General features: G+C 40.1%; 1 protein-coding gene across 1 annotated transcript in view; it reads left to right on the top strand.

Moving 5' to 3' along the window:
* Gucy2f (guanylate cyclase 2F, retinal) overlaps nt 1-27048 on the top strand; it is an 85288-nt gene that overhangs the window by 44973 nt on the left and 13267 nt on the right. The window contains exons 7-13 of the mRNA XM_028876901.2: nt 1523-1612; nt 10052-10228; nt 12492-12648; nt 17734-17883; nt 21021-21169; nt 23163-23326; nt 24047-24239. Coding sequence (XP_028732734.1) covers nt 1523-1612; nt 10052-10228; nt 12492-12648; nt 17734-17883; nt 21021-21169; nt 23163-23326; nt 24047-24239 — 1080 coding nt within the window. The remainder of the gene's footprint in view (nt 1-1522; nt 1613-10051; nt 10229-12491; nt 12649-17733; nt 17884-21020; nt 21170-23162; nt 23327-24046; nt 24240-27048) is intronic.

Below are 27048 nucleotides of genomic sequence, written 5' to 3'. Positions count from 1 at the left end.
AGGTTGCAAACTTGAACATAGTTCAGAATTACGGAGAGGACTTGATAACATCCAGACTACAGGTCCCAACTCTGCACTTTGTGATTCTCTAGGTGTTCTGTGGAACTCAGCTGGTCCAGGGTCCCACTTTGTCTGTTCTGCTGCAGGCACCAACTCATGCCACATTGCCTTTCTGAGCTTTGTGGGCAATGAGCTTGGCTCTCACAGATTTGTCCAGCTCTGGACAAATCTAGAGTCATTCCCTAGTTGAGAGACTTTGAACTCCTTGGCTAGGAGATGCTTTGTAATACAAAATGCAGGAGAGTTACTGTGATGCCGGCAGCTACCATTAGCCTTTGCCTCTAGCAGCTTTCCAGATGAACAGCTACAGCTGGGTATATTCCTTAATAAGAGAGTGGTTACACATTCCTATTTTCACAATTTGATTGCACAGAGCTCTCTGCTTTATTATCTCTCCTTGATGACAAGTAGGTGCAGCCTGAAATGGACTCTCCAGGCTATAGGTAATAGATGTGCAGGCACTTCGAAGACTAGGGAGCACAGTGTAAGACATTATCATTATCACAGAGGAAAAGGAATCTATATTTATATTGCTTTTAAAAAAATTTTGGTTGGACAGAACTAAGTAGGGCTTGATGACTGATGACTCCTTGAGGCTATGCATGCAGAAGAAAATTATCAGGTACTGGCAGCAAAAGTGAAGAAAGACAACAAAATAATTGAGTTTGAATTGACAGTGACCTTAAAAATTGTACTTTTGTGTTGCAAAAGTTAAGAATCAATTTTAATTACTCAGATTTGATCTTTACACATTGTATACATGCATCAAATTATCCCATTAGACGTACAAACACTTCAACTAAAAAAATAAAATTATTATGAATGGCAAAAGTTGGAAAGAGACTTTGGAAAGGGTCTAGATGACTTGTTACTGTAGCAGTACACATATGAATCAAAATTAAAAATGTTTAATCTACGTTTAAATCAGTCAATTTACGATGAATGTGTAAGAGAGCCCCCACCTTGACCCCATGGCCTGTCTGTCACACAAGAGAAAAATGAGTTAAGGTAAATGCTGCAGACATTTGTGGCACTCCATCTCCTGCCTTGCGTTTCCCACTACAGATGCCTCAAGGCAGTGGGAATTGCAATCACCAGCCATCACCATTAATCGACGTGAGCCCAGTCCCACATCACTTAGCTATGACTAAGTGAAATGACCTAGCAACTTTCTGCAGTTAGTTAAGGAAGACATTTCCGAGTGCTATCCTTGTATTTCCTGGGATCTGCATACATGTGGGTTATTCCCCTGCTCTGAGTGCCTTGACACTTTTAACTTTAGCTACTTTGTATGAGTTCATTTTAACCCGGAATGTGGAATTTCTTTGGTGTAGAGGGTGGGGAGGAGAAAACAAAATCGACTTGTAGTGGTAATTTTACTCTAAGGCTTTTATGTGGAAGGCACATTGCTCTAGCTGCCGACAACTGAATCTTATCAGTGTTCTATCCCTTTTCTTTCCAGGGTGACTGGGTGTGGCTGAAGAAGTTCCCTCCTGGAGATTTTGGGGACATTAAGTCTATCAAATCAAGTGCAAGTGATGTGTTTGAAATGGTACGAGAAACCCTCATTTCTATTCATTCCTATTCAAACCAATACTTTCTTCTAAGTAATTAACAGTGACCATCCAGAATGAGGCAACCTTAGAAAACCTGTACAGGAGAAGGGCAGATTTGTTATTACTAGCTTGGTATGATTCTGTGACACAATGGCAAAGGTAGGAAAGTGGAAAACACTGAATCTGAATCAAAGAAGGAGCTTTATTAATTTGCGCCTATCACCCAAACTCCCTGAGCCTTCATGTCCCTATTTGCAAAATGTTTGTCTGCTTTTTACTGCCTTCCCTCCTATATCAGGAAGAGAATTAAGAGACAATGCACAAAATGCATCTTGCATATTCCTGGCTCATAACTTCTTTATAAAATGATGCCTATTAAGATAATTATCAATTAAGTATACCATAATCATCAATATGCCCATTTTTCAGACCTTGATGATTCACCTGATAATTAGTGTTTGAAATATGGTGTTTTCCTAACTCCACTGGTTATGTTCAAAGTGTCCTTGGATGGTTTACTCAAGGAAGCAGCCTATAAATAAGTCAGGCATGATCTCTTCTAAGCCATTTAAATTTTTGTCTCCTCCTTGAACTTGGATTGGAGTCCATGAAAGATTTGTGGATACTGTCTTTGGTTCCTTCAAATGCTACTAACAGTAAATTTCTCCATATTTACAAAGCAGGTAAATCATGCCAACAGATCTGAATGAGGACCAACTGCCTGCAGACCACAGTACAAGTGAGGAAAGAAAGGAAACAAGGGGTGTGGCCCATGGGGAACAAGGGGTTTCCTAAGGATTAAGAGGAACTATCATGATGTGTTTTTTTCCCTTACATAGGATTTTGGTGCCTGGAATGAAGGGAAAATAATCAGAGATAAATCCAAGAGGACCAAAGGCAGCTGAAATAGCCCATTTCACAGTGATTTTATGACCTGAGATGCTAATCCTAAAAATTATACTCAAAATAAAGAGACAAAATGGCCCAAACTATGGAAGCTGATAAAATATAAGTGTGTGAATAAAGAGATAAGCCAACATAGGGGGTTGTGCATCACACCTTCTCTTTTTGATGTGTGTGTGTGTGTGTGTGTGTGTGTGTGTGTGTGTGTGTGTGTGTGTGTATGTTGAGTTTTAATTTGGGCATGAATTCAATTTTATGGAAGAACCCTCAAGAATGTTTCAGGGGACTTGCACATAGTCTGCTCAGATTTAGCACTTGCTTACAGTTTGCTCTTTTGCCTATATATTATACATTTGGAGTCATTTAAAGGTAAGTGACAGACATTGTCCTTTCACCTTTAAATTCTTTTGCATGTGTTTTCTAAAGCCAGGGACATTTTTATACTTCATTACAGTACAATGATCCAAATCAGACAATATAACATTTATACAATGTGTTATTTAAATTACTGCCCATATTTTAATTTTATCAATTGTCTTAATACAATACAATTATAATGCAATTCTTCCCATGTCAGTTTGCACTATAGGTTTCCATATTGTAGTTGGTTGTATATTTCTTAGGGTTTCTTTGGTGTAACAACTTCTCAGACTTCTCTTTCTTCACCTTAATAGTTTTTGAAGAATTCTGGTCAGTTATTGGTAAATTTGCCCTCTACCTGGCTTTGCCCAATATTCTCATGGTTTATTTTATTCATCTTTAGCCACATAATTCCAGGAGTGATGTAGTCTTTTTGTGCACTTTATCCAGGAGACACACAGTGTTGACCATCCCACTGTTGGTGATGTTGACTTTGAGTATGTTGCTGAAGTGATAACTACGTAGCTTCCTCACCAGTGAGTTACTTTGTCCCACAGAATTAGTACATGTTTTTTAAATAATTTGCATCTATAGAAATAGTTTGCTCTTTTTTTTTTTTGAGATATACGATCTTACTCTGTAACCCAGGCTGTTCTATAACTCATTTTGTAGTAAAGCCTGGCCCCCAAATCATAGCAATCCTCCTGCCTTAGCCTTCTAGGAGCTGAGATAAAAGTGTGAGACACCATTCTTGGGTCTTTTTTTATAGTTCACTCTTACTATTTTACTTACTAATTGATAATTTTTTCTTCTTTCTTTTTTGATTTTTCAAGATGGGGTTTCACTGTATCGTATCCTCTATCTGTCCTGGAACTCACTCTGTAGACCATGCTGGCATCAAACTCACTAAGATCCACCTGCCTCTGTCTCCAAGTACTGGGATTAAAGGTGTGTGCCCATCACTGCCTGGCAATAATTTTATAATATTAACATTCTTTCTATACTTACTGGTTGACATTTATTATAAGAAGGAGCCTTCCCTTCTCCCCTATTATTTATATTATTTTATTTTTCAATCATTATGCATACATAGGCTCTGCAGTTGGTTAGGGAGGGTCAACATCTTTGCCATATTTCTGGTTCTAAAAGAAAAGGATTCAAAACAGTTCACTTACGTCTAATACTATCTCTAAGTCAAATATATGTACCCCTGATTGTTTAGAATTTTCAATTATGTAGTTTTCTCAAAACAATTTCTTTTGCCTGGTGAAATGAGTGTTGTTTATGCCTTTATTCTGTTAATATAGTAAGGTACATTGCTTTAAAATAAGTATTGAAGAAATCTTAACATAGCTGGAATGAATTACACTTATTCATTCCACACTATTCTTTTAAAGTACTTCTGGATGATACTTAGGGGTTTTTTTTGTACAACTATGTTTATCAGAAAGATTAATTGTTAGGATCATTTTTGATCTTATATATCCTTACTACAGTCTTTTTTTTTAATGCTGAAAATATTTATTGGGATAATCCAGGAAAAGTGGTTGGATTTTCTTGGGGTGTGTGAGGTCGAGTCTTTTTTTTTTTTTTTCCTTTTATTTTATTTTACAATACCATTCAGTTCTACATATCAGCCACGGAGTCCCCTATTCTCCCCACTCCCACCCCCTCCCCTTCCCCCGAGCCCACCCCCATTCCACTCCTCCAGGGCAAAGCCTCCCCGAGGACTGAGATCGACCTGGTAGACTCAGTCCAGGCAGGTCCAGTCCCCTCCTCCCAGACTGAGCCAAGTGTCCCTGCATAAGCCCCAGGTTTCAAACAGCCAACTCATGCAATGAGCACAGGACTCGGTCCCACTGCCTAGATGCCTCCCAAACAGATCAAGTCAATCAACTGTCTCACCTATTCAGAGGGCCTGATCCGGCTGGGGGCCCCTCAGCCTTTGGTTCATCCTTACTACATTCTTTTCAATGTGTTTTTCATTAAATTTTCTCTATTGTTTAATTCTATGATTTTTCTTCTTTGTGTACATTGATACTCTAATGTTAAGGAAAGGTATACATGTTAGTGTGTTAGTAAATACTTTATAACATTTCTATGTGAAAAAAACACAATTTTGAATATTTTCTGATTACTGTTTTGTAAATACTTCCATTATGAGTTTTTTTCTTTTTTACCTACCCATGTAATATCAGCAAACCCAGTGTTGACAGAATTCTGTAAAATTTTCTTCCTCAGATCCAGTATGAGTCAGCTCCAGGATACAGCCTCACATGTACATTTATGATAGTGTGGTCATCATTTTTATCATTTATAAACCATTCACTCTGGAAATACTTATTTTCCTGATTTATATTTTATTCAATAATAATATCACCACTTCATCCTCTTATTCAATTGTGTGTATTTTTCTATCTTTTCACCTTCAATCTATTTATTTTATGGATTTAATGTTTTCTTTCCGGCAGCATACATTTTTTTTGGCGTTTTTTCCCCATTTTTCTGCAACCTGTACTTAGTAACTGTAGTCTTCAGTACATTGAGGTACCAACTGAAATAGTTCAGAGTTTGCTCTGCTATTTATCGTCCATCTCATCTAGTCCTCTCTTTTATTCTGGTCATTTTTCTTGCCTTCCTTTGGGCTAAAATTATGTGGAGGGACTTCAATTTCCTTCTTATATTTGCATTTTAGGTATACTTCATTTTTTTAAGTAATTGTTCTAGAAAGTCCTGAATGCATTTTGAACTTGTCATAATATACCACTTTACCCCAAACCGGGAATTTGTAAACACATTGTTCTTTTTAGCTTCTCTCTATATATATTCTTTGCTTTAATGTTTGAATGTATATTACCTTTATGTATGTCATGAACCACATAATACAGGGTCAGTTTTTACTTTAAATGTTCATACATATTTTATAGAAATTAAGACAATTAAAATATATTGTTTTGTATTTGTCAACACATTTTGTAGTAATTTTCATCTTTTCTTAATTTTCATATATATTCCTAATGCTGCCAAAAAGCTGTGGGGACAGAGGTACACAATTTGAAAAGTCCCAGGAATGGAGAGATTGCTTGGCAGTTCAATGTGATGGCTTTTTCTTCCAGAGGACCCTAATTCAATTCCCAGCACCTATGTTGGGTGGCTCATAATCATCTGTAACTCCATTTCTGGAGGATCTGCCACCCTCTACGGGCTTTCATGGACACACATGCATGTGTCATATACTCTTACACACATATATACACATAAATAAAAATAAAAATGTATACTTTTAAAACATTCAAAAGTTTCTCTGACTCTTGCAGTATATTGGTTGGAAGTATTAGATCATAAAATTTCTAGTATAGGAGCTGGAGAGATGGCTAAGTGGTTAAGAGCATGTTTTGCTCTTCCAGAAGATCCAAGTTTGATTTCCAGTGCGGCTCACAACCACCTGTAACTCCAGCTCCAGGGCACCTCTGGGAGTACCTGGATTCACATATACATGCCTGCACATGTGTGCTCTAACATGCACACACACACACACACACACACTTAAAAAATGAAATAAAAGAGAAAATAATCCTGAAAAAATTTCCATTTCCAGTACCTTAATAATATGTTCTGTAGGGTTATTGACTTCTGGGTGGTAGGCAGTAGTAGATAGGTTGATACAGGAATATGAACAATATTTTATATAATGAACAAAACAAAATAAAGTGCTAGAAAAAGATATGTATAGCCAACTAGCCAATGGAGGTAGAAAAACCTTGCTGCTGCAATATGTATCAATGAACAATTTTTTTTTTTTTTTGGTTTTTCGAGACAGAGTTTCTCTGTGTAGTTTTGGTGCCTATCCTGGATCTCACTCTGTAGACCAGGCTGGCCTTGAACTCACAGAGATCCATCTGGCTCTGCCTCCCAAGCGCTGGGATTAAAGGCATGTGCCACCACTGCTGGTGTAATGGAGGGATTAATTCTAATATTGCCATATTTCAGAACCATTTTTAATTGGCCAAGGAAGTACTTAAGATTATGTGGGTTAGTATTTGACTCAGAAGCAGGTATCTCTGGGAGTTGAATGCTTAAGGGTTTTATGTCAGATAGGGGAATAACAAATGTCCTGATGCAAGATGCATTCAACCCTTGAAATTTTGGTGGTAGACAGCTAAGTAAGCATTATGGAAGAGATAAAGTATATGTCTACCTAGTAATTGTTCACCTTGTGAAAATGTTCCAGACTTTCCTTCTTATTCAGAGTCTTTGTAGGATATGACTGCATGTAGGTATCTATCTACTTTCAACAGAGGATCTCTTCTCATGTTTACATCTGAGGATGGATGGTTGTAAAGTTCAGGTAGACATATAGGTCCAAAATTTGCCAGTGTTTTGGCTATTAGGATAATGTTAGATGCTATAACAAATATGCTCCAAATATTTAATGTCTTTTGGTGCTAGGGGATTGAACCTGAGTTCAAAGCATGTCAATCACTCAGCTATAACACTGGCCTTTTAATATTTTATTTTTGAGACAGATTCTCATTATTTAGCCCCAGCTGGTATGGAACTTGCTATGTAGCCAGGGTAGTGTTGAACTCACAGGATTAACTTAATTTTGGCTCAGACCATCTTGTTGAAGGTCTTACAGTACAATTTATTCCAGTAAATGGACTGCCATCTTCTTCAAACTCCATGTGATAGTCTTTGACTTCTTTCTTTCACTTCACACATCATGACATTTATATGTCTAAAACCTAGTCTGTTTCTAGTCATTCAATGTTGTTACCATTCTAAGCCTGTGTATACATGACTGTATGCACACACACATGTATGTAATTATATATGGCCAGAGAGTTGTACTTACTATATTCAGGGAACTGGTTTCAGCAACCAAAGCCATGAATACTGGAATCTCTTACAGAAGAGGGAAGAATACTTTGCATCCAAACAGTGTACACCCTCCCACATACTTTTCATCATGTCTTGATTATTTGTAATGCCCAAATGCTATGTAAATTCTATGTACATAATTGCCATATTGTTTTGGAAGTAACAAGAAAAAGCTCTGTTTATACATGTTAAGTATAAAGTCAATTTTTTCAAATTTATCTATGATCAGTTTAATGTGCAGATGCAGAGAACCCACTCATGCACAAGTATGTATTTGTGTATGTTTCTGTGTAAACATGTTTGCATAGTGCTGTTCTGTAATTAATAACTACCATTTTCTTCACGTTACCTGACTTCTCTGATATTTATTTGATTTTTATGAATTATGTCTTATGGTGTTAATCATATTGGTCTAAATATGATTTCCTTCATTTCTATGGCATCACCTCTAATTTTTTTAAATGTATGCTGTTCTTTTTTCCATCCTTTAATCACTGATATATTTTTCCCTTTTCTGTTTTCTACATACTTTCCTTAGGTAATCTTAATGTACACGTTGATTTTATCTACCATCTACACACTTAAAATTCCCATTCATTTGATCTCAGTTCAGGCCTGTTTCCTGAAATCTAAACCACAGACATAACACTCTAAAGCAGTTCCAACCAGCCTGGTGGTGGTGCCGCACACTTTTAATCCCAACACTCAGGAGGCAGAGGCAGATGAATCGCTGAGTTCAAGGCCAGCCCGGTCTGCAAAGCTAGTTCCAGGCCATCCAGGACTATACAGAGAAGCCCTGAATCAAAAAAAGAAAAAAAAATTTAAGGAAAGTTCCAGCTTGATATACTGGGTGCCTTATTTCAGTGTGACATGATTGAGTTTCTCCACAGTGAAGTTTAATTTCTCATTTACCTTGCTAGGTTGCCTAAAACCTGAGCCTATGATGGACATTTCTGTTCAAATTACATGACAGAAGAAACAAGGTAGAGCAGAGGTAAAAGATAAGCAAGCGTTTGATCCTAGCTGGAGGCTAGCTCTACGATGAGCTCACATGGAGCAGTGGTCCTCAACCTGTGGGTTGCATCCCCTTTGGCAAACCTCTATCTCTGAAAATATTTACATTACTATTCAACAGTAGCAAAATGACAGTTATGAAGTAGTGATGAAAATAATTTTATGACTGGGGGTCTGCACAACCTTAGGAATTGTGTTAAAGGGTCACAGCATTGGGAAGGTTGAAAAGCATTGGCATAGAGGAACTGCTGAAACAACAGTAAACTACATGATCTTATCTTGAGGCTGAACTTGTAAGCTTTTCCCGTTCACTCTTTGCCTGAGGTCTATGGGTGGGACGTAGCCTCTTAGTAAAGTGGATCTAGACTACAGGACAGTTTTCTTGAGATGGTGGTGACTGTAAATTATCAGCTAACTTGTATAGCAACTAGTTGCAGGATGAACAGTAAACAATAAACAAGATGTGGTGGAGCACCCCAAACCTGCCACTACACTTTCCTCAAATTTCCTGTATTGGTGTACAGCACCACCATCTTTTCAGAAACCCAACTAGGAATCCGAGAATGATTTGGAGGAGGACTTTTTTTCCTCTTATATCTATTTAATGGGAATATTAATAGAGTATAGTTATTTAAATTCCATCCCAGGTTTCTCCATAAAATTATGACATAGGACAATGAAATTATGATATCCACACCATGACTTGTGGCTCTTGTCTATTTCTCTACCTTGATATTTCACATTCTCCCCATTACATAGTAGTCTGGGAAGACTAAACCTGGTGTCGTTTCCTTCACTCAGAAGTATTCTGCCCCTCCATCAAGTCAATTGGTCAATTCCTGTATGTTCTTCAGTACAGTCTAGTTATCAGTTCTTTGGAAAGCTTCCTTTGATACCTCCCTCCCTTGCTGCTATTCTGGATGAGATATTTAACCTCTGAGCTCACTCAACATCTCATGGTCTCTTTTAAAACACATTACATGGTGAGATATATTTTTCAGATCACTTTGCTATTATTTATCACTGAGTGTGAGCTCTTTTGGGGCAAGTGACTGCGGTGTATTTATTTTTTCTCATATGATCTTATCATTTTCTCATACCTCAAATAAGAATATAAAATATATTTATTTTCTCATTTTTTACAATTTGTATAAAAACAGGGGTCTTCATGTGGGCATCTTGCACATCCTTATTCTTGTACCTTTTGTGTAGTACAGTCAACAGTCAGCCACTGAAAGAAGACAGCTGCTATTGTTCTCTGTATGTCTTCTTTGCAGATGAAAGACCTGCGGCATGAGAATGTCAACCCTTTAGTGGGCTTCTTCTATGATTCAGGGATGTTTGCCATTGTGACAGAATTTTGTTCTCGGAGGAGCCTAGAAGACATACTGACTAATGATGATGTGAAACTCGATTGGATGTTCAAATCATCACTACTGCTGGATCTCATCAAGGTTACTGGCAAGACTAAGGGAGTCTTGGATTTTCCTTACAGTTTTGAAGTTTACAAAGATTTTGACTTGTTTTTGTTCTAGATTTTTAGGTCAGAAATGTATGATTTGGAGATGTTTTCTTTCCTGTGGGCTATTGTGATTGCTTCACTCCTGTGCCTTGTCTCCCAAGTACTGACTCTCTACCTTCCCTCCACCCTTTTGTCCATATGCATTATGGAGTATTGATACAGAAAGTATTTGCCTGTGTTTCTTCTCAATCCGAGGGCCACATTTCCATCTCTTCTGTTTACCATTAAGTCCTCTTCTGCCTTTAGCCATATCCCACTTCTCTGCTTTGTGGATATAGGGAAATACTCACTCCTAGAATTTTCCACACTATTTAGAGCCAGCTGCTGGCTTTCATTTTCTAGAAGGTGTCAGTCTGGAACTAAATGATGAGACTTTGCATATCTAAGTGTGGATGTGGGACTCTACTGCTGGAACACAAATGTCCACTGATTATATAAGGCAGCAGCTCCATTGTATGTACCATGGACTACTACAATGGGAATTTATGGAAAGGTCCATGGATGATCTTCTATAAAGCCAATGAACTCTATGAGATGACATTAAGCTCTGTGTATGTGTATTTTAATGGAGTTGGTTTGAGTACTTGTTGAGCTATGTACACATTAATCACAGCCTTGAATTTTGTATAGTGACTTAAACATTTTCAAGGAGGTATGAAAGGGGAAGACATTATCTCATTCTCCCTTTGTAAAGTGGCCACAATTAACCTTCTCCAAGCCCCCAGAGGCTCAGAGAAGCTACATGAGACAGTCTTTATTTTGCAATATCTAGCACACATAATAGGTTCTTAATATGTATTTATCAGCTGACTATTATGTGAAAGAGCTGATAGTAGAATGCTGTGGTGGTTAGTAATGTCACAGCTAATACAAATGCAAACCGACCAGTTTCTATTCTAGTGCTATTTCTACTCACAATGCAAGCAACACCTAGTTAGTTAAGAGAGACGTCTCTAAATGACAATTTTCTTCAGGCCCAGGTGAGTCACTAGCTATCCTAGGGAAAAGCATGCCCATTGTAGACTAGGTTTGGAAGTGCTGAAGAGCATGCCTTCCTGAGAGCAGAAAATGGAAAGCATGAGAAATCAAAGAGGTATCAGGCTGCAAAGCAGAGCTAGTTCACTAAAAGGACACTTGGCATCAACAGTGCTGAGATGACTGCACTAAAATACAGATGTGTTTCTCTGCCGAGTGATTAAACTCATCTGATGGAGAGTTCTTCTACATCACATTTGAATGTTATATAAAGGCTCTCAAGCAATCCCACAGATCAGAAATATCTAGCATCCTTTAGCTATTCTTTTGTTTTAAAATAGTACATTAAATTAAAATCAAGTGCTACAAATCTATGTGGGAAAAATATTGACATTTATCCAACTCTCTTCCTTTTCTCACCTCTACTGTAAATTAGCTACTGCTAAAAATTTGGAAGCTAGACTTGAAATTCATTTTACATTTATTTACATATATTAAAAACAATTGCATTTGTTTTTAATGTGCATGCCATCACATAACTCGGCAACTCACTATTTTGTACTAACTAATTGGTTTATAGTTATATCACTATAATAAGTATGTACTGATCAACCTTATTCTAAGTGTTACAGAATATGCAAGGATAAGAATGCAAGATAAATCTAGCTACTCCCTTATTGATATTTAGTTTATTTCCAGTTATACACTATATAAAATCAAAGCTGCAGTGAGTGTTTTCCTTGCTTCGTTTGTGTACGTACATGCAAGCATACATGTTTTTTCTGAAGTAGAACCCCTACAGTATACATATGTAAAAATTTTGTAGCTCTTGTTAAATTGCCATCCCTCAAAGCCTCACCAGTTTCTACTTCTGCTAATAATGGACTGAAAGTTGCATTAGATCTGTTGAGGAAAATCAGAATCTCTCAGTTCCTGGCAATTACACGCATATGGATCCATCTTGTGCTTGAAATGTCAATAGATTTCCAGTGCACATAATTCTCAATAAACACAAGATATGATTCTTAATCAAAGTCAAGCATTTTAGAGCTAGACTTTGTCTAAACACCTTGTGAAAGGTTTGCTTTGCCTGCAAATAAGGGAGAAAGGTTGAATTCTGGATCATAATCACCCATGCCATTAACAATCACAGAAATTGGCTCTAAAAGCATAAAACAGTTAAATGAGTGCCTAAATCAATTTTGTTGTATCATCTGCAGGGAATGAAATACTTACACCACAAAGAATTTATTCATGGGAGGCTGAAATCTCGGAACTGTGTGGTAGATGGGCGTTTTGTACTAAAGGTGACAGATTATGGCTTTAATGACATCTTAGAAATGCTGAGACTCTCTGAAGAGGAACCTTCTGAAGAAGGTAAGCAATGAATTGTACCCTCTGATGCACACAAGGTAACTTCAAGGTTCAAATGAAACTATGCATTGAATTAAAGCCTTTTGGTGATTTCAACTCTTCACTTTTGTTGAAAATCCAGCCTCATTTCCAAGCCAAGGGACTTGAATGAAGCCTGCATGCTGTAACCTCAGCCCAGCCTTTCCTTCCAAACAAAGCCATTGCAATAATGTTCAGTCCCCGCTGAGGCAGGATTAGGCTGTATTGTTTAGACACCCCAGCAGTCCCTGGAGAATCTTGCTGAGTGCTAGGCACACAGTAGGCGCTCAATAAATACTTGTCAGATTGAATGGAGAGTAATTTAGAAGTTGGACCCCCACAAGGTATATTCTAGAATGGGATGCCACTAGAGCATATCAGCACTGTGTCTTTTAGAGAGAAAGAAGCAAGGAGGCATTACCCTGCAAATGAGTGCTCTCTGGGTTGTGTGGGATGGCTTTAGACAGAGCAACAGACTTGGAAGGAAGCAGGCATGCTTGTGACATCCATTTTGTGCTTTTGTCTTCTGTCTAGTGCACAAGTGGCATCGCCAAGGAATGCCTGGCAGAATCATAACTCATCAAAGCTAAAAGAGAAATGTGAGGTGTGGGAGAACAGACAATCCCTCAAAGACAGGCCACTAGAAAACGGCGGCCTTACAAGTTTTAAGATTGCTGACTTTGCTACATGGGAGGCAGGAACAATAAAAGACAGAGAAGCACATGGCCTGATAGAGATGGACAGCTAGTCATTGAGGGCATCACATCTGCACTTCCCAAAATGTATGCAGCACTAAACAGTAGGGCTCCATCTAGTCCAACTCGCCCATTTACAGATGAGAGGACAGAGGCTCATGAGTTACTAAGACCACACAGTGACTTCGCAGCAATTCAGTTCAGGTCTTCACCTAGTCAAAAACCCCAGCTTTCTCCTTCTCTGTCCATTCATGTTTTGGAGGAGTTGAAACTCTTGAAAAATCATAGTGACAGCTGTGATATTTCCCCTCTCCTGCTCCCTCTCCCTTCCCCTGTCCCTGACATAGCTGTGTGGTAATTACTTGTCTAATTCTAGTTTGAATGCCTAGTTTGCCATTTGCCTTGCTTTACAATAGGGTGTTGGGATAATAGCTGCAGAGATGGCAGGTACTTAACATTCTATAAAAATTAGACATTGAGAAAAGGTAAAACACAATACTTTTCCAGAGTTCCATTTAATTCACATTTAATTCACAGACTGGCAAAACTTTCAACTGTAGGAACATTTGGTCTTAAGTGGGGAAAGGATTTCTTCAGTTTGTGTGGAGCTGTGCCTATAGGGGTGTATATGCTTCTGTGTGTGTGTGTGTGTGTGTGTGTGTGTGTGTGTGTGTGTGTATGGCTGTGGCTGTGTCCTGTCTACTGTCTCTGTCTGTACCTTGGTTTCTCACCCTTATTTTACTCCACTGTCCAAATTGGTGTCTATTACTTACATACTATAGCCAGAGGGAACTTTCTAGACTGCAAATCTGATTTTGTTATAAGTGTCCCTCACTGAATGACTTCCCATTGCCTTTAGGGTAAAATTCAAATTCTTTTACATGACTGACATAAGTCTTACTTGATTTGAGCTTAACCATTTCTCCTCTATCTCTTCCCTGATGAACTCCTTCAGGTTGTTTATGTACGTCAAGCTGTCTCTTTCTTTCAGCCCTCCCACACATGCTATGCTTTCTGCCTAGGATACTCTTCCTTTCTCGTTGTCACAAACACTTATCTGAGCATAGCTAAGTCCTCTTCCTTTAGGACTCAGTGTAAGTACTGCTGTATCAAGAGGTTTCCTGTGACCCCTGACACCCAGCTAAGTTGCTCTCTTCAAGATCTTTAAGGTCTCCAAATTTATTGTGGATTTGTACTTTCTTAGTAATACTTATCTACTCAGTTGTCTATTCCCCATATCCAAATTATAAACTCCATGGAGATAAGAAGCAGGTTTGAGTCCTTTGGTAACTTCACAGTGTCTGGCAGAATAAATAGTTGTTAGATTAATGAATGAATGAGAAAAAAAGAAACAATGGAGCTGATCTCCATCTTAAACGATGAGGCTTATAGAGCCTTGTAAATGGTCAGTCTTTGAAAGTCATCTCGCTCAACTTCTGCTTTGGGAAACTTGAGGTTCAGAAAAAATAAATTGATTAGTAGTCAAGCTGGGATTTATAAACCCAGATCTCTTGACTTCCAGTTCTGTTTTCTTTTCTTTTCTTTTTTTTTTTTTTAATGCTATATCGTCATGGTTCTTCAAAGTTGACTTTATCAGTATGACAAGTTCAGAGTAAGTCGTGCCTGTAGCCAACACAAAAGAAGCCTAAGTAACTTTCCTCCCCTTTCGGACGGCCCATGTGTAATGGTAGCTAGTGACTCTTACATGGTTCTGGAGAGGACACGAGGAAGTGGGCATGGGTTGGAAGATGGGGAGGTGTGTTCCTTACTGCTCACTCTTGACTGTAGTGTAGTCCAGATCCAAGCTCATTTTAGCCATTAGCAATGTACAGGCCAGTGCTTTCTGAAAGTCCTATTTGGTGATGATTGTATTTAATAACTGAGCTTTTACCAGACAGTTTGCTTGTTTCCCCGTCTCATGCTTTTAGATGTGCAGGGAGAGCATGCCAGAAACAAGTGCCATTTTTGATTTTGCTTTCAAGTATCCACTCTGGCGCTCCCTCCTCAACTTCCTCTGTTTGAAATCTCACAGTCAGGGAAGACATTCCTTGGACTAAAGGATCATTCAGTCATTTTTTTTTTTTTTTTTTTTTTTTTTTGTAAATACGTTTTTCTAGGAAGGGAGACATAAAAGCAAACCACCACCATGAGTGGACCTCTGTTGTGAGTGTACCAGGGACTGTCACAGAGGTGGGTGTTGAGTTGGAAGTCAGAGGTGCCTGTTCCTGGGAAAAGACACTTGAAAGGCAAAGTGAGAAGATGAGCACATGAAGAAGACCAAGTCTAGAAGTTTTTGTTCAGGCCTCTTCACCATGGTTGTCTAAAAATAAGGCTACACTTCTCTTTCCTGGATTTTTTTTTTTTTTCGAGACAGGGTTCCTCTGTGTAGCTTTGCGCCTTTCCTGGAACTCACTTGGTAGCCCAGGCTGGCCTCGAACTCACAGAGATCCACCTGGCTCTGCCTCCCGAGTGCTGGGATTAAAGGCGTGCACCACCACCGCCCAGCTCTCTTTCCTGGATTTTTACTAACAAAAGAAATAATCTCTTTTCTACTCACCTTCTTGCTTCGCAGGAACTTGTCTCCTAGGCTCCCTTCCTAATAAGCCCACACTGAACGTGATAAAAATGTAGCCATCACCAGCCCTAGCCCTGGCCCCAGCTTCTAGACCCCTTAGCAGGCATTCTCCAGCTTTCCAGTTTGGACATAAACACGGTTCCTCTAACTCCTCCTTCCTGAAGCCCAGGGAGGAGGTATCTGACCCTGTCACTTCCTTTTCCATTGGAGCCCCTCAGTGTATTTGGTTCCCCGCTTCGCTGCTGCACCCCACCCCCACTCAGGTCCCGCTCACCTCACGGAGGCGAGCTCTCGGTGCACGGTGCAGGAGCTTCCTAGCCCATCTCCCTGACTCCAGCCTTTCTCCTTCCACCCGGCTTGTGCAGACTGCCAGATTAATCTTCCCAAACAGGGTTTTCATCAAATCCCTCTTCAGCTCCAGCACCCCCACTGCCTTTTGTATTCACTCCAAATGCCTTCATTTGGCTCTCAGGGCCTCTCACCTTCTGCCCCCATTCTTCAGCCCCCTCCTCCCCCCACTTCACCAGCCCCATTTCTCCTTTCTCATTATTCCTTCCCAGAGCCCTTGTCTTCAGCCCTCCACTAATCTGCTTACCACCTTGCCACCACCCGCAATTTGCTCCTTTCTGCCTCTTGTTCCTTTGCACATACTGTTCTTTCTGCCTGCAAAGCCCTCACCTCTCGGCTCCCGAAGCTGCACCCTTGACCTTCTTAATGAGCACATTTGAGATTGAACTTTTCCAGGAAGTCTTCCTGGATTAATTTAGCCAGCTCAGTTGTTTGTTAGTTTAAATCTGATGAAATTACCCATATTCAACCAATTTTTTAACTCAGAGAAATGATGTTTTTTTTATATATATAGCTCAAAAACAACAATAACAAAAACCCCTGCCTCCTCTTTTGACTTCCTCTTTTATATAATAAAATCAATTTCTTTATATTTTAAGGTGCCTGCTACAAAAATGTTCGATGTTCTGACTGCTAAACTATGGGAGCAGAGATAAACTTTTACCCCGTGCAGGGCCTAAGGTTCGGCAGAACCCAGCCATTACTCCAATTTGGTTTTTAATAGATTCACTTCCGTGTGCCATACAGTGCTTCTCATCACTAACCCTCTTGTATTGCAATAAGGAATGCACATGGCTGTCTTGTCCTCTGGTCTGTAAACTCTTCTTGGGGGAGTGAAGGTTTGCTTCATGTGCACCATCCCCCCCCCCCCAGCACAGTGACTGCTACATAGTAGATACTCAATAAATATTTGCAGAGTCAGGTATGTAGCTGCTGTACCTTTTGGCTCTGCAAGGAACACCAGAGGCCTGAGGGTGTTCTAATCCTTGCAGAGAAGACCTGGAGAAAGCAAGTTGTGAATCCCTGAGCCCCGGCACAATCAAATTACCAGACACATATAGATCTTAGCGAGCGGCAGATCCATGGCAACCAGTCTGGCACTGCCCTTGCCTTTCCATGGAAACCTGCCAACTGCGACTTGCAGACTCAAGAGAGCACGAAAGCAAGCATCAGATAGTGCCTTCACTTCTGGTGTCCTGACCTTCCCCACGCCTTTATACTGTGTCTTGCTGCATGGTTTGGGGGGGGGGGGCGGGCGGTGGAGAGAGTAGTTTTCTCTGTCTGTGTGTAATCACTTATATTAATAGATTCAGACCCTGAGGGGCACTAGCATGCCAGTCTGTCTAATAAAAATATAAAGCAGTTAATAAAACAGCACCCTCAGAGCCCTGTAGGGCATTGCAGATGTCAGTTAATCCTCCTCGCATTTATTAGATAATTCTTTCTTTGCAGAGCTGCTGTGGACGGCCCCTGAACTGTTAAGAGCCCCTAGGGGCATCAGGTTAGGTTCATTTGCCGGAGACGTCTATAGCTTTGCCATCATCATGCAAGAAGTGATGGTCCGGGGTGCTCCTTTCTGCATGATGGATCTGCCTGCCAGAGGTAAGCCGAAAGTGAGAAAAGGGTACTAGGGGCCCACTGTGTCCCGTATCAGCAGGTCACCATTTGCTGGAAGACTGTGTTAACAGCCTGCTACTCTGCAAAGAGCTGCTCTTGTCTGTTACATGAAGGTAGGGCTTGGAGCCAGACAGTTTTAGCGTCTGGAAGAAATTTTCTCACCCAGGAAGCTGGTCCTTTTACAAACTCACATATAATCCAGGGACTTTAGGACCTCTGTCAGTTTTCTAGTCTGCACTACCCCCATCACGCAGTACTTCTGCTCTTCTGAGATACTTCTTATCAAGTACTTTAGTACTGCTCATGATACTCCATGATGCCAGTCTTTTCATGTAGCAATGCCACAGATTTTTCTTGCCTGTCTCCCACCGAAACACATGAGTGTTAGGTAAGATCTGTCAATGAAGAATAAAATCAGTTAGTGGAGATTTTAAAGGAAACAAGTTAGCTGCATAGTCTGAGTATGAGCTTCCAAGATGCTTAGTAACTGTCTACGGCCATACCGCTCTGAACGCGCCCTGTCTCATCTGATCTTGGAAGATGCTTAGTAACTACAAATGGAAAAATAGTAAGTTTATAAGTTGAGGCTCCTGGTGACATCACCTTAACCAAGTGGTCAAGGTTAAGACACAGCTACATCATGTACACCTGACATGATGCAGTAAGATAGTATATCACCTTTGTGCTATTTCATACTAAGGTATGTATAGCACTTTTGTGGTGTAAGGTTCTTGACAACAACAACAAAAACAAAAGCCAAGAATAACCTCAGCCTAATCACTAGAGAGCTTCAGATAAATGCTAGTTGAAAGACATGCTACAAAATAACCTTGTGGGGATAATAGCACCTGGGCATAGCAACACAGTCTTGTTATCCTAGTTCTTGGGAGATCAAGGCAGGGGGATGGCAAGTTCCAGGCCAGTGTGGAATTTATAAATAAATGAATAAATGGCCAATCCTGATCAAGTGTATCTAAATCATGAATGACAGGAAAAGAATGAAGAATTGTCACAGATTGGAAGAGATTGAGACACAACAATTACATGCAGAAAAAGATCTGGAATTGGATTGTGGAACAGAAAAAAAATACATTAGAGGAAACATTGACAGAATCCAGATAAGGACTGTAGTAATAGCACTAGACAAATACCAATGTCCTCAATGGTATTTTGTGTTAACATTACAGTAAGCTCATTGAGAAGTATGCAGGTAATCACTGAGTACTACTACAATTTTTCTGGAAGTCTAAATTTACTTCAAAGTAAATGGTTTTAAAGACGTAGGAAATATTACTAAGTTATGTAGCTGTCTTTTGCCACAGTCAGCATTCCATGCCACACTGTGTTTAATGCCCTCCAACTTTTCTTCATCTCTTTCCGAATGAAGCCCAGGCTCCACATGTGGCGTAATGGCCCTTCATATTCCATCCACTTCCTGCCTGTGTTTACCCTTTGTCACTTCTAGTATTCTAGTGCCTTGAGAGTACATGGTTTCCCCCACCTCTTTGCCTTTGCACATGCCATTCATAATGTCTGGAATTTCCTCACTTTCTTCCCACTTGGCTCATGCAACTCCTGCCACCAATGCTGGAAATTCTCCTTTGACTTGTTCAGTGTGCATCCTCTTTGTTCTTACCTGTATCTCTCTGTATCTGCTAAAGCATTTGTAATATTTTTCATTGCTTATCTCCTTGGACTGTGAAATCCTCAAGGGAATAAGCCATGCTGGGCCTCAGCAGAGAAGTGACCAAGTCAACTACATACGTCATGACAAAAAAGTAGACTTCCTGGAGAAGTCATTTTCCAAGGGGTTCGTTCCCACGGAATCTATGGCACTGGAAGCTCCATTACAAGCTACTCTGGGTTAAAGAAGCTGTGCTATACAAGGAGCTGAGAGAAATGAGAAGCAGGAGCAGAACTCCTTCCCTGGAGGCTAGCATCACGCATTAGGATATGCAGTAGCACTACTGAAGGCTTATGGTCAATGCAGAGGTAGAAAAGACAGTCAAAGTTTGGTGGTGGATGCAGAGGTTAAAAGTTGAGGGTGGTGGTGGAGAGGAGACTTGGGATGGGTAGCAAGTCTGAAGAAATAGTCAGGGCCATGTTAAGGAGCTTGGACTTTATTCTGTTGGAAATAGAAGTCATGGAGGCATTTTGAACTAGAAAGTTACATGACCAGATACATGTTTTTAGAATGGTTTGGAGAAGTTAAGGCTAGAAGCAGAAAAATGAGTTTGAGGCTCAGTATGAGTTGATGGGGACATTGGGAGCTAATGATTTTCTCCTATTTATAAAGAGTTTTCTGCTTTTGGAAAAAGACTCGGTATGGATAAACTAAGCCTTTGGCCACTGAAGACTTTTGGCTCTATATAGGGGTTCTGTGATCTTGCAGTTTGAGACCTGAGACATTTGGAAGCGGAGCAGTGTAATAGACGGAGATAGCTTGGGTTCTGACCTGAACTCTGTCACTACCCATGTGATTTCTGGCAAGTTACTTACTTTGTATGTTCCAGTTTTATCATCTACAGGAAGAATAAGAGCACCCACCTCACCTGTTTGTGCTGAGCATCCAATTAAACAACAAACACATGCCAAGTGCCCATTCTATAGCTTGGTGTATAATAGATTTTCCACTCTAAGCAGCATTCATTGACCAACAGCCATGAGAGTCTTAATAAGGCCCCGAATTGTTCACTGTTGTTTTTAATTCCCTTTGTTTAGTGATTATCCTAGGAACCAATGCATGAACCTTGGCTGGATATAGGCTCACAGAGAGGGCTCAGTGTCTTTGTTGTGGTAATTATGAGGGGACTTCGGGACAGGTGAAGAGGACAGGATACTGAAGCTGCCCTATTGGAATTGGCATCATAAACTGCATCTATAACCTAGCAGAAGCAGGATAGCATGGTAACAAGAGTCCAACTGATCAGTTTCTCACTCTTTTTCCAAAAGGCCTTTCCTGAGATGTACTCAACATTAAAGCTATCTGAGGAGAAATTAAAGAAAAGGTCCCTTCATCTTTTCTCCTGACAAATCCCTTTCTTGGCTGAGATTTAGCTCTCTGCTGAATCCTGGTGCACTTCTCCTGATTCACAAACTTTTCTCTTTTTGTGCCTTGTCAGAAATCATAGACAGACTTCAAAAGCCTCCCCCTGTGTATAGACCTGTGGTTTCTCCTGAGTATGCCCCTCCAGAATGTCTCCAGCTGATGAAGCAATGCTGGGCTGAGGCTGCAGAACAACGACCAACTTTTGATGAAATATTTAACCAGGTAAATCTACTAAAATTATAATTACCCCGTAGTTTGCCTCTCTGAGGCTAAACTCGTTGGGTCCTTATATTGCAGAAGGGGCTCCTTACAAAGGGAAAGGACATTCCTCTTTAAGAAGCAGCCCAGGACTGGCTTTGAGGTCCTTAGGCCTGGAATAAGACCAGTACATCCTCTATGATGGTCCTGGCACATGTGGTACTTCTCACACAGCTATCAGTGTTTCTAAGGAACTCTTTTGAGTATAGTATTTAGGTGATGCCAGGTTGTTTATGTAGGGTCATAAAAAATACGTCTTGTTTGAAAGGTTGTTCGTGTAGAACATAAAACTAGATTTCTTAGGTTTCCTGAGAGCTACTGGAGGGAATGGGTGCATGGAAAGTGATAACCCCTCTCCTTAAGATATTGTATTTCTAAAGATGGTGATAGTTTTCCTAGAGTCAGAGCTAGGAAGAGGGTGGAAGACAAGACAGAGTTCCTCTGTTGGCATATGCAGTCTAAGCCTTGTTGACTTGCATGCTACAGAAATTGTGGGTGCTCTCCGTGAGTGCTGTGTCAGCTCTGGGAGAGAAGCTTTTGAGGCTGGCTAGAGTCCAGCACTCAGTTGCTTTGTGACTGGCAGGTACCTGAGGCGGAAAAGAGAAAGACTTGGACTGAAAGCCTGAGAGGGCCCTGCTTTGGAAGTCATCCGTGTCCTCCAGCTAACAATGGAAGTCCATTAGTCTGGCTAGAGTTCTTGAGGACACTCAAACAGGTGTTCAATGGTATGGAAAAAGCAAAGGACCATAAAGGTCACATTTCTAAAAACTTACTGTGAGGCAGGAGGAAAAACCATTTGTCCTTGTGTTGATGCTAAAGATGTTATTTCAGAAGGCAGGAGAGAAGTTGCTGATAGATAGTAAGAGTGCCCATCATGCAACTTTCAAACAAAGCATTACTGGGGCTACCCTCACTAAAATGCTTTACTGGAAGTTTAGTCTGTCTGATGACAAGTGTAGCCTCCTTGCTTCCTTCATCTAATACAGCTTAAACGCAAAGAGGTGAATGAGCTTCTCTAAGTGAGGCTATGGGGGGAGCCCAGAGGATTTGAACTGGCTGCTTCGCATCTTTGTGGACATATAGATGAGGACAGATTTTAGAAGGAACCTTCTACTGTCCACCTTGGGGCAAGGAGTGCTATACAGAGCATGTGTGGCCATGCTGTAGAAATTTTGTTGGGCAGAACCTTCATAGTCTACCCAGCAAAGCCACTACCAATATTTTCTGGTTCTGAACATGGTGACTATAACATCATGGAGGGAGCTACCATCTCATGATTGTAGTGCTTCTGTTACTAAGCTCTTTGCAGATGGACAAGGTCTGGAGAGGATTATTGAACATTCATACCAAGCAGCAACCTCTTAGAAATCAAGGAACAACACAGGCCAAAACTAGCCAAACTTCTACATGACCCTGACTGATATGAAAGGCAGATACTAGATGGAACCATTTAGTATTGGATCACATGGGAAGAAGTAGAGGGAAATTTTGCCATGTTATATTTGGAACACTCTGTGTAGTCAAGACCGTCTTTGACAACACTGTATCATTTGAGGATAAGGGTGGTTTTGTAGGTTAATAACTTCAATGATAAAACATCAATTCCTGCCCTATTTCTCCTTATGTTACCCACAATTGACCTGGGCTCTAGACCAAACCCTATTTCCTTAAAACTGGCTACTATTGTTATAGCATTTCAGAACTGGAATGTCTTGCTCTGAACCTCTGTGCTCAGGCTCGAAAGAATCAGGAGTAAGGGAGGAAATTTTGGGGGCTATGGAATGGAAAGTGCTCTGTGAATGGAGCAGGGTGACAATGAGACCTTTCCTATTTATATCTGGGCTCATTTCTGCTGATGTGGCCCTTCAGAGGAAAAGATTTGTGGTGAGGCCTGCTCCATCAGTATTGAGTTTGGGGCTCATGTAGTCATAGGCTCTTCTTTCTCTTTTACTTTTAGTTTAAAACTTTCAATAAAGGGAAAAAGACTAATATTATTGATTCTATGCTTCGGATGTTGGAGCAGTATTCTAGCAACTTGGAAGATTTGATCCGGGAACGGACTGAAGAACTGGAAATTGAAAAACAGAAAACGGAAAAGCTTCTAACACAGATGCTGCCACTGTATGTGTGAATACCCGAGGAGTGTGAATCATTATAGCAGTGTGTTCCATTTAAAAAAAGAAGAAAGAAGTTACCCATCAACTAACTGTTCCCTCCCCCTGTCCGTCACCCTTTCTATTCCCAATGGCTTTGAGTCACGCCTTCAAATCAAAGTAGAATTGGAAAGCAAGGAAACAGAACATACATCCTAATTCCCTACTTCCTATGGAACATAATGATCATTTCCGTTTGGGGGGGCTTGGTTTTTCTATATCTTACTTCATGACTGAGCCAAGAGGATGGCCAATTTAAGAATAAAACAAATAACAGGAGTTCTTAAAGAGAAGAAGCAGGCCTATTTCCAGGGGACTTTCTCCCTTATCTGTTGCTAGAATTTCCATTGCCCACCCACCCCAAGTAATATGGTCTTCAAGGAGATCATTGCTAAAACTAGTCTTGTGGAAAACTAACAGGGAACATTACTCCAAAGAGAGAGGGTAAGGTAGAAGCCCTGGGAGTTTAAGAAACTCCATGGAGACAGAGACCAGATCTGTCTTCTCAATGTTATATTCCAGCACCTGGCCCAGCACCTGACACATTCTTTGTACTCAATATATGCCTTACCCAGGTGAAACTCTTTCTCACCATTTACCTGAAAGTGATTTTTAGAGAAATTGTCTTTAGTGTGTGCTACATAAGGAGGCTAATCTCTTCTTAGGAATAGCTATGTCTACTTTTCAGATCAGTTGCTGAATCCCTCAAAAAGGGCTGCACAGTTGAACCTGAGGGATTTGACTTGGTCACCTTGTACTTCAGTGACATTGTGGGCTTCACCACCATCTCAGCCATGAGTGAGCCCATTGAAGTGGTGGATCTTCTGAATGACCTGTACACACTCTTTGATGCCATCATTGGTAGTCATGATGTCTACAAGGTATGTTAATTAGCAGACTAATGCTTTCTAGCATGAAACTTTGTACATGAGTTTTATTTATGTGTATTCCAAAATTGAAGGATGCAATTTTGCAGAATGTTGTCTTTTAGGAATGAAAATTAAGGTAGCACATCACTCCATTACTATTCTGTTGAGAATGAAGGCCAGGCAGAACAAGTCTCAAATAAGGAACAGATTGCCAGAAAGATTTCTTTTGAGATGTTTTCTAGAATTATGACTAAGAAGAGGTTAAGATGGGGAGACCTATTGTAGTTCATTGGATGCATCTTCACAGTGTAGAAAGTATTGTGCTGGGTAATGAAAAGATGACAGAAATACTGATGATTTTCTCATAGTTGATGGCTGCCCTAGGTAAAGTTTATGTTTATATAATACATGCTATGAAAATTTGATTTTCTCCCTAGGTATTGTTTTTTTTTTAAAGATTTATTTATTTATTATGTATACAGTGTTCTGCCTGCATGTATGCCTGCAGGAAGAGGGCTCCAGATCTCATTACAAATGGTTGTGAGCCACCATGTGGTTGCTGGGAATTGAACTCAGGACCTCTGGAAGAACAGCCAGTGCTCTTAACCTCTGAGCCATCTCTCCAGCCCTAGGTATTGTTTTTATACAAGGAACACAGCATTACACCAGAGTATTCTAAAGATGCAACTTTTGGGGATTGATACAGGCTAACCCAAAGTACATCTATTCATCTAAAGTTTGAAGAAGTATTAACTCACCATTTCCCATCCTTCCAGCTTAGTTCCATTTTTTTTTTAAATCAAAGGTTGCAGAATATGAGGAGAAAACAGATAACTCTTTTCACTCTTGTTGTTCCAATGCTTCCTTACTATTTTTCCTTTTACATGGTATATTGTCTCTAGGTAGAAATAGGTAGAAAATGACTAAAAGTCTCATAGTTCTGTCGAGACATTCCCAAGTTGCTAGTGGCATGGATACTTGTCATATTGGAGGAAAAAGATGCTTCAGGTATCCTGAAGTTTAGATAACTCATGTCTTAGGAACCATGGAAAAGCTGGGGAATGAGTAGCTTCATTTATCGGATCCTTCACAGTAGCCTCAAATGGTCCAGCTCTCAAATCACACACCAGGCAGTGTATTTATCTCAGATTAGTCAGATAGAGACCCTTAAGGGCTAAACTATGTCATCTAAATAGGGTTCAGAAATAGACATCATACCTGTCAATCAGTAGGAGCTGCAAACTAATCAAGAAATGCACATGGAAACCACTGTGGAGGAAAAAAAAATCTATGGAATCAGACTACCTGTCTTAACTTGTTGAACTCAAGAAGCCTGAAGAGAAAAACAAATCACTGAAAGCTAATTCAGTTGAAACTAAAATCAAAGATGATTCAGCATGGGCAGTAACACAGCCACTAGTTTAATCAATCCAGCTGATTCTGCTCAGACAATCATTGGGGGTCCTGGGGATGAAGCCATTAGCTATTTTGGTACTTCTTGGCTGCAGTACGGAGTTAGTGGTTTGTTTTTTAAGATGGAACAGGGCTGTCTGAATCCAAAAATGGAATCTAAAATTTCAAGCCTGTTTATTAAAAACAACACAGTGCAAAGGAAATAAAAATTGAACCATCAGTGAGTCACCGAATGTGTGTGTATTTTCATTTTCCTTACCTATAAAATTGGAATCACCTCCCTTGGAACTTGATAATCTAAAATGGATGTGAGAAGTAAGTCTACTGCAGAAGTTGGTGATTTGTTCTCACTTTCCCTTCTTCCACTGCCCCATTTCAACCAGATCCTTTTCTATGTCTTTGCTTCCCATGAAATGTCCTTTGCTGCATCCCATAATTCCTCATAGCCATCTACATACCAGGGCTCACCTGTGCCGGGCTTTGTGTTCTAATGTCCTCATTTATATCACTGGGGTCTCTGGGGTAACAACTTATCAAAGCTAAGTGGTCAACTACCATGCTCTGATAATGGCCAGCCACTAACTCACTGTTCCCAAATAACATTTGCATTCTAACCCTTCTTTTGTTAAGTCTGTCACGGCCATTTGACAATGGAAATCTTCCCTCCAAACCATACCAATGCTGGGAGACTGAAGGGAAGCACATTGAAGTAAAAGTCCCATGGGGGCTAATGTCCATTATTATTGGTTATTTAGAAAGCCATTATGTGAGCCCCGTTGGTGAATCCTAAACTTCATTTTATGGAACTGAATAACCATAGTCCTAAGACTGACTTTAAGATATGCTTTTTTGTTGTTGTTGGTGGTGATGATGGTAGTGGTAGTGATAACTTACACTTAATGTATGGTATCATCCACCTGCTCAGTTTTAAGTGCTTTGATGCACATTAAATTATTTAGTGCTAAAAATCCTACAAGTGAGGCATTGACATCATCTTATTTTAAAGATGGGCACACTGGATGGAGCAAAGAGGAATTAAGCGACTTGCCCCTTGATTGTAAGTGGTGAGTCTGAGATTCTATGCAGGGCAGTATGTCTCCAGAATTTCATTAAATTTTTTAGCTGTAATCAAATTCGTAGTAGGCCATCCTGACTGGCACATTTCATAGAAGTCCTTCCAGTTTGCTTGTGACTTGAATTCTTCTGAAAAACTCCCATGTACGAGTTACCTAAAAGAGTGAGCACACTCCATGGGGAAGATGAAGAGCAGAGACTCGTCTTTATTTCCAAGTATCCAGATCAGATTCTTTTTTAAAAAAATCTCTTGTTCTTGCAGAATAGGCAAAGGGCAGAATTATCACCTCTCAAGGATATAGCAATAGGAGAGGAAGAGGTGATTGGTGGGGAA

Source organism: Peromyscus leucopus, chromosome X (assembly GCF_004664715.2).
Source record: "Peromyscus leucopus breed LL Stock chromosome X, UCI_PerLeu_2.1, whole genome shotgun sequence".
In the NCBI taxonomy this organism is placed as follows: Eukaryota; Metazoa; Chordata; class Mammalia; order Rodentia; family Cricetidae; genus Peromyscus; species Peromyscus leucopus.
The sequence above is the reverse complement of the archived record's forward strand: the minus strand, read 5'-3'. Positions and strand labels throughout refer to the sequence as shown.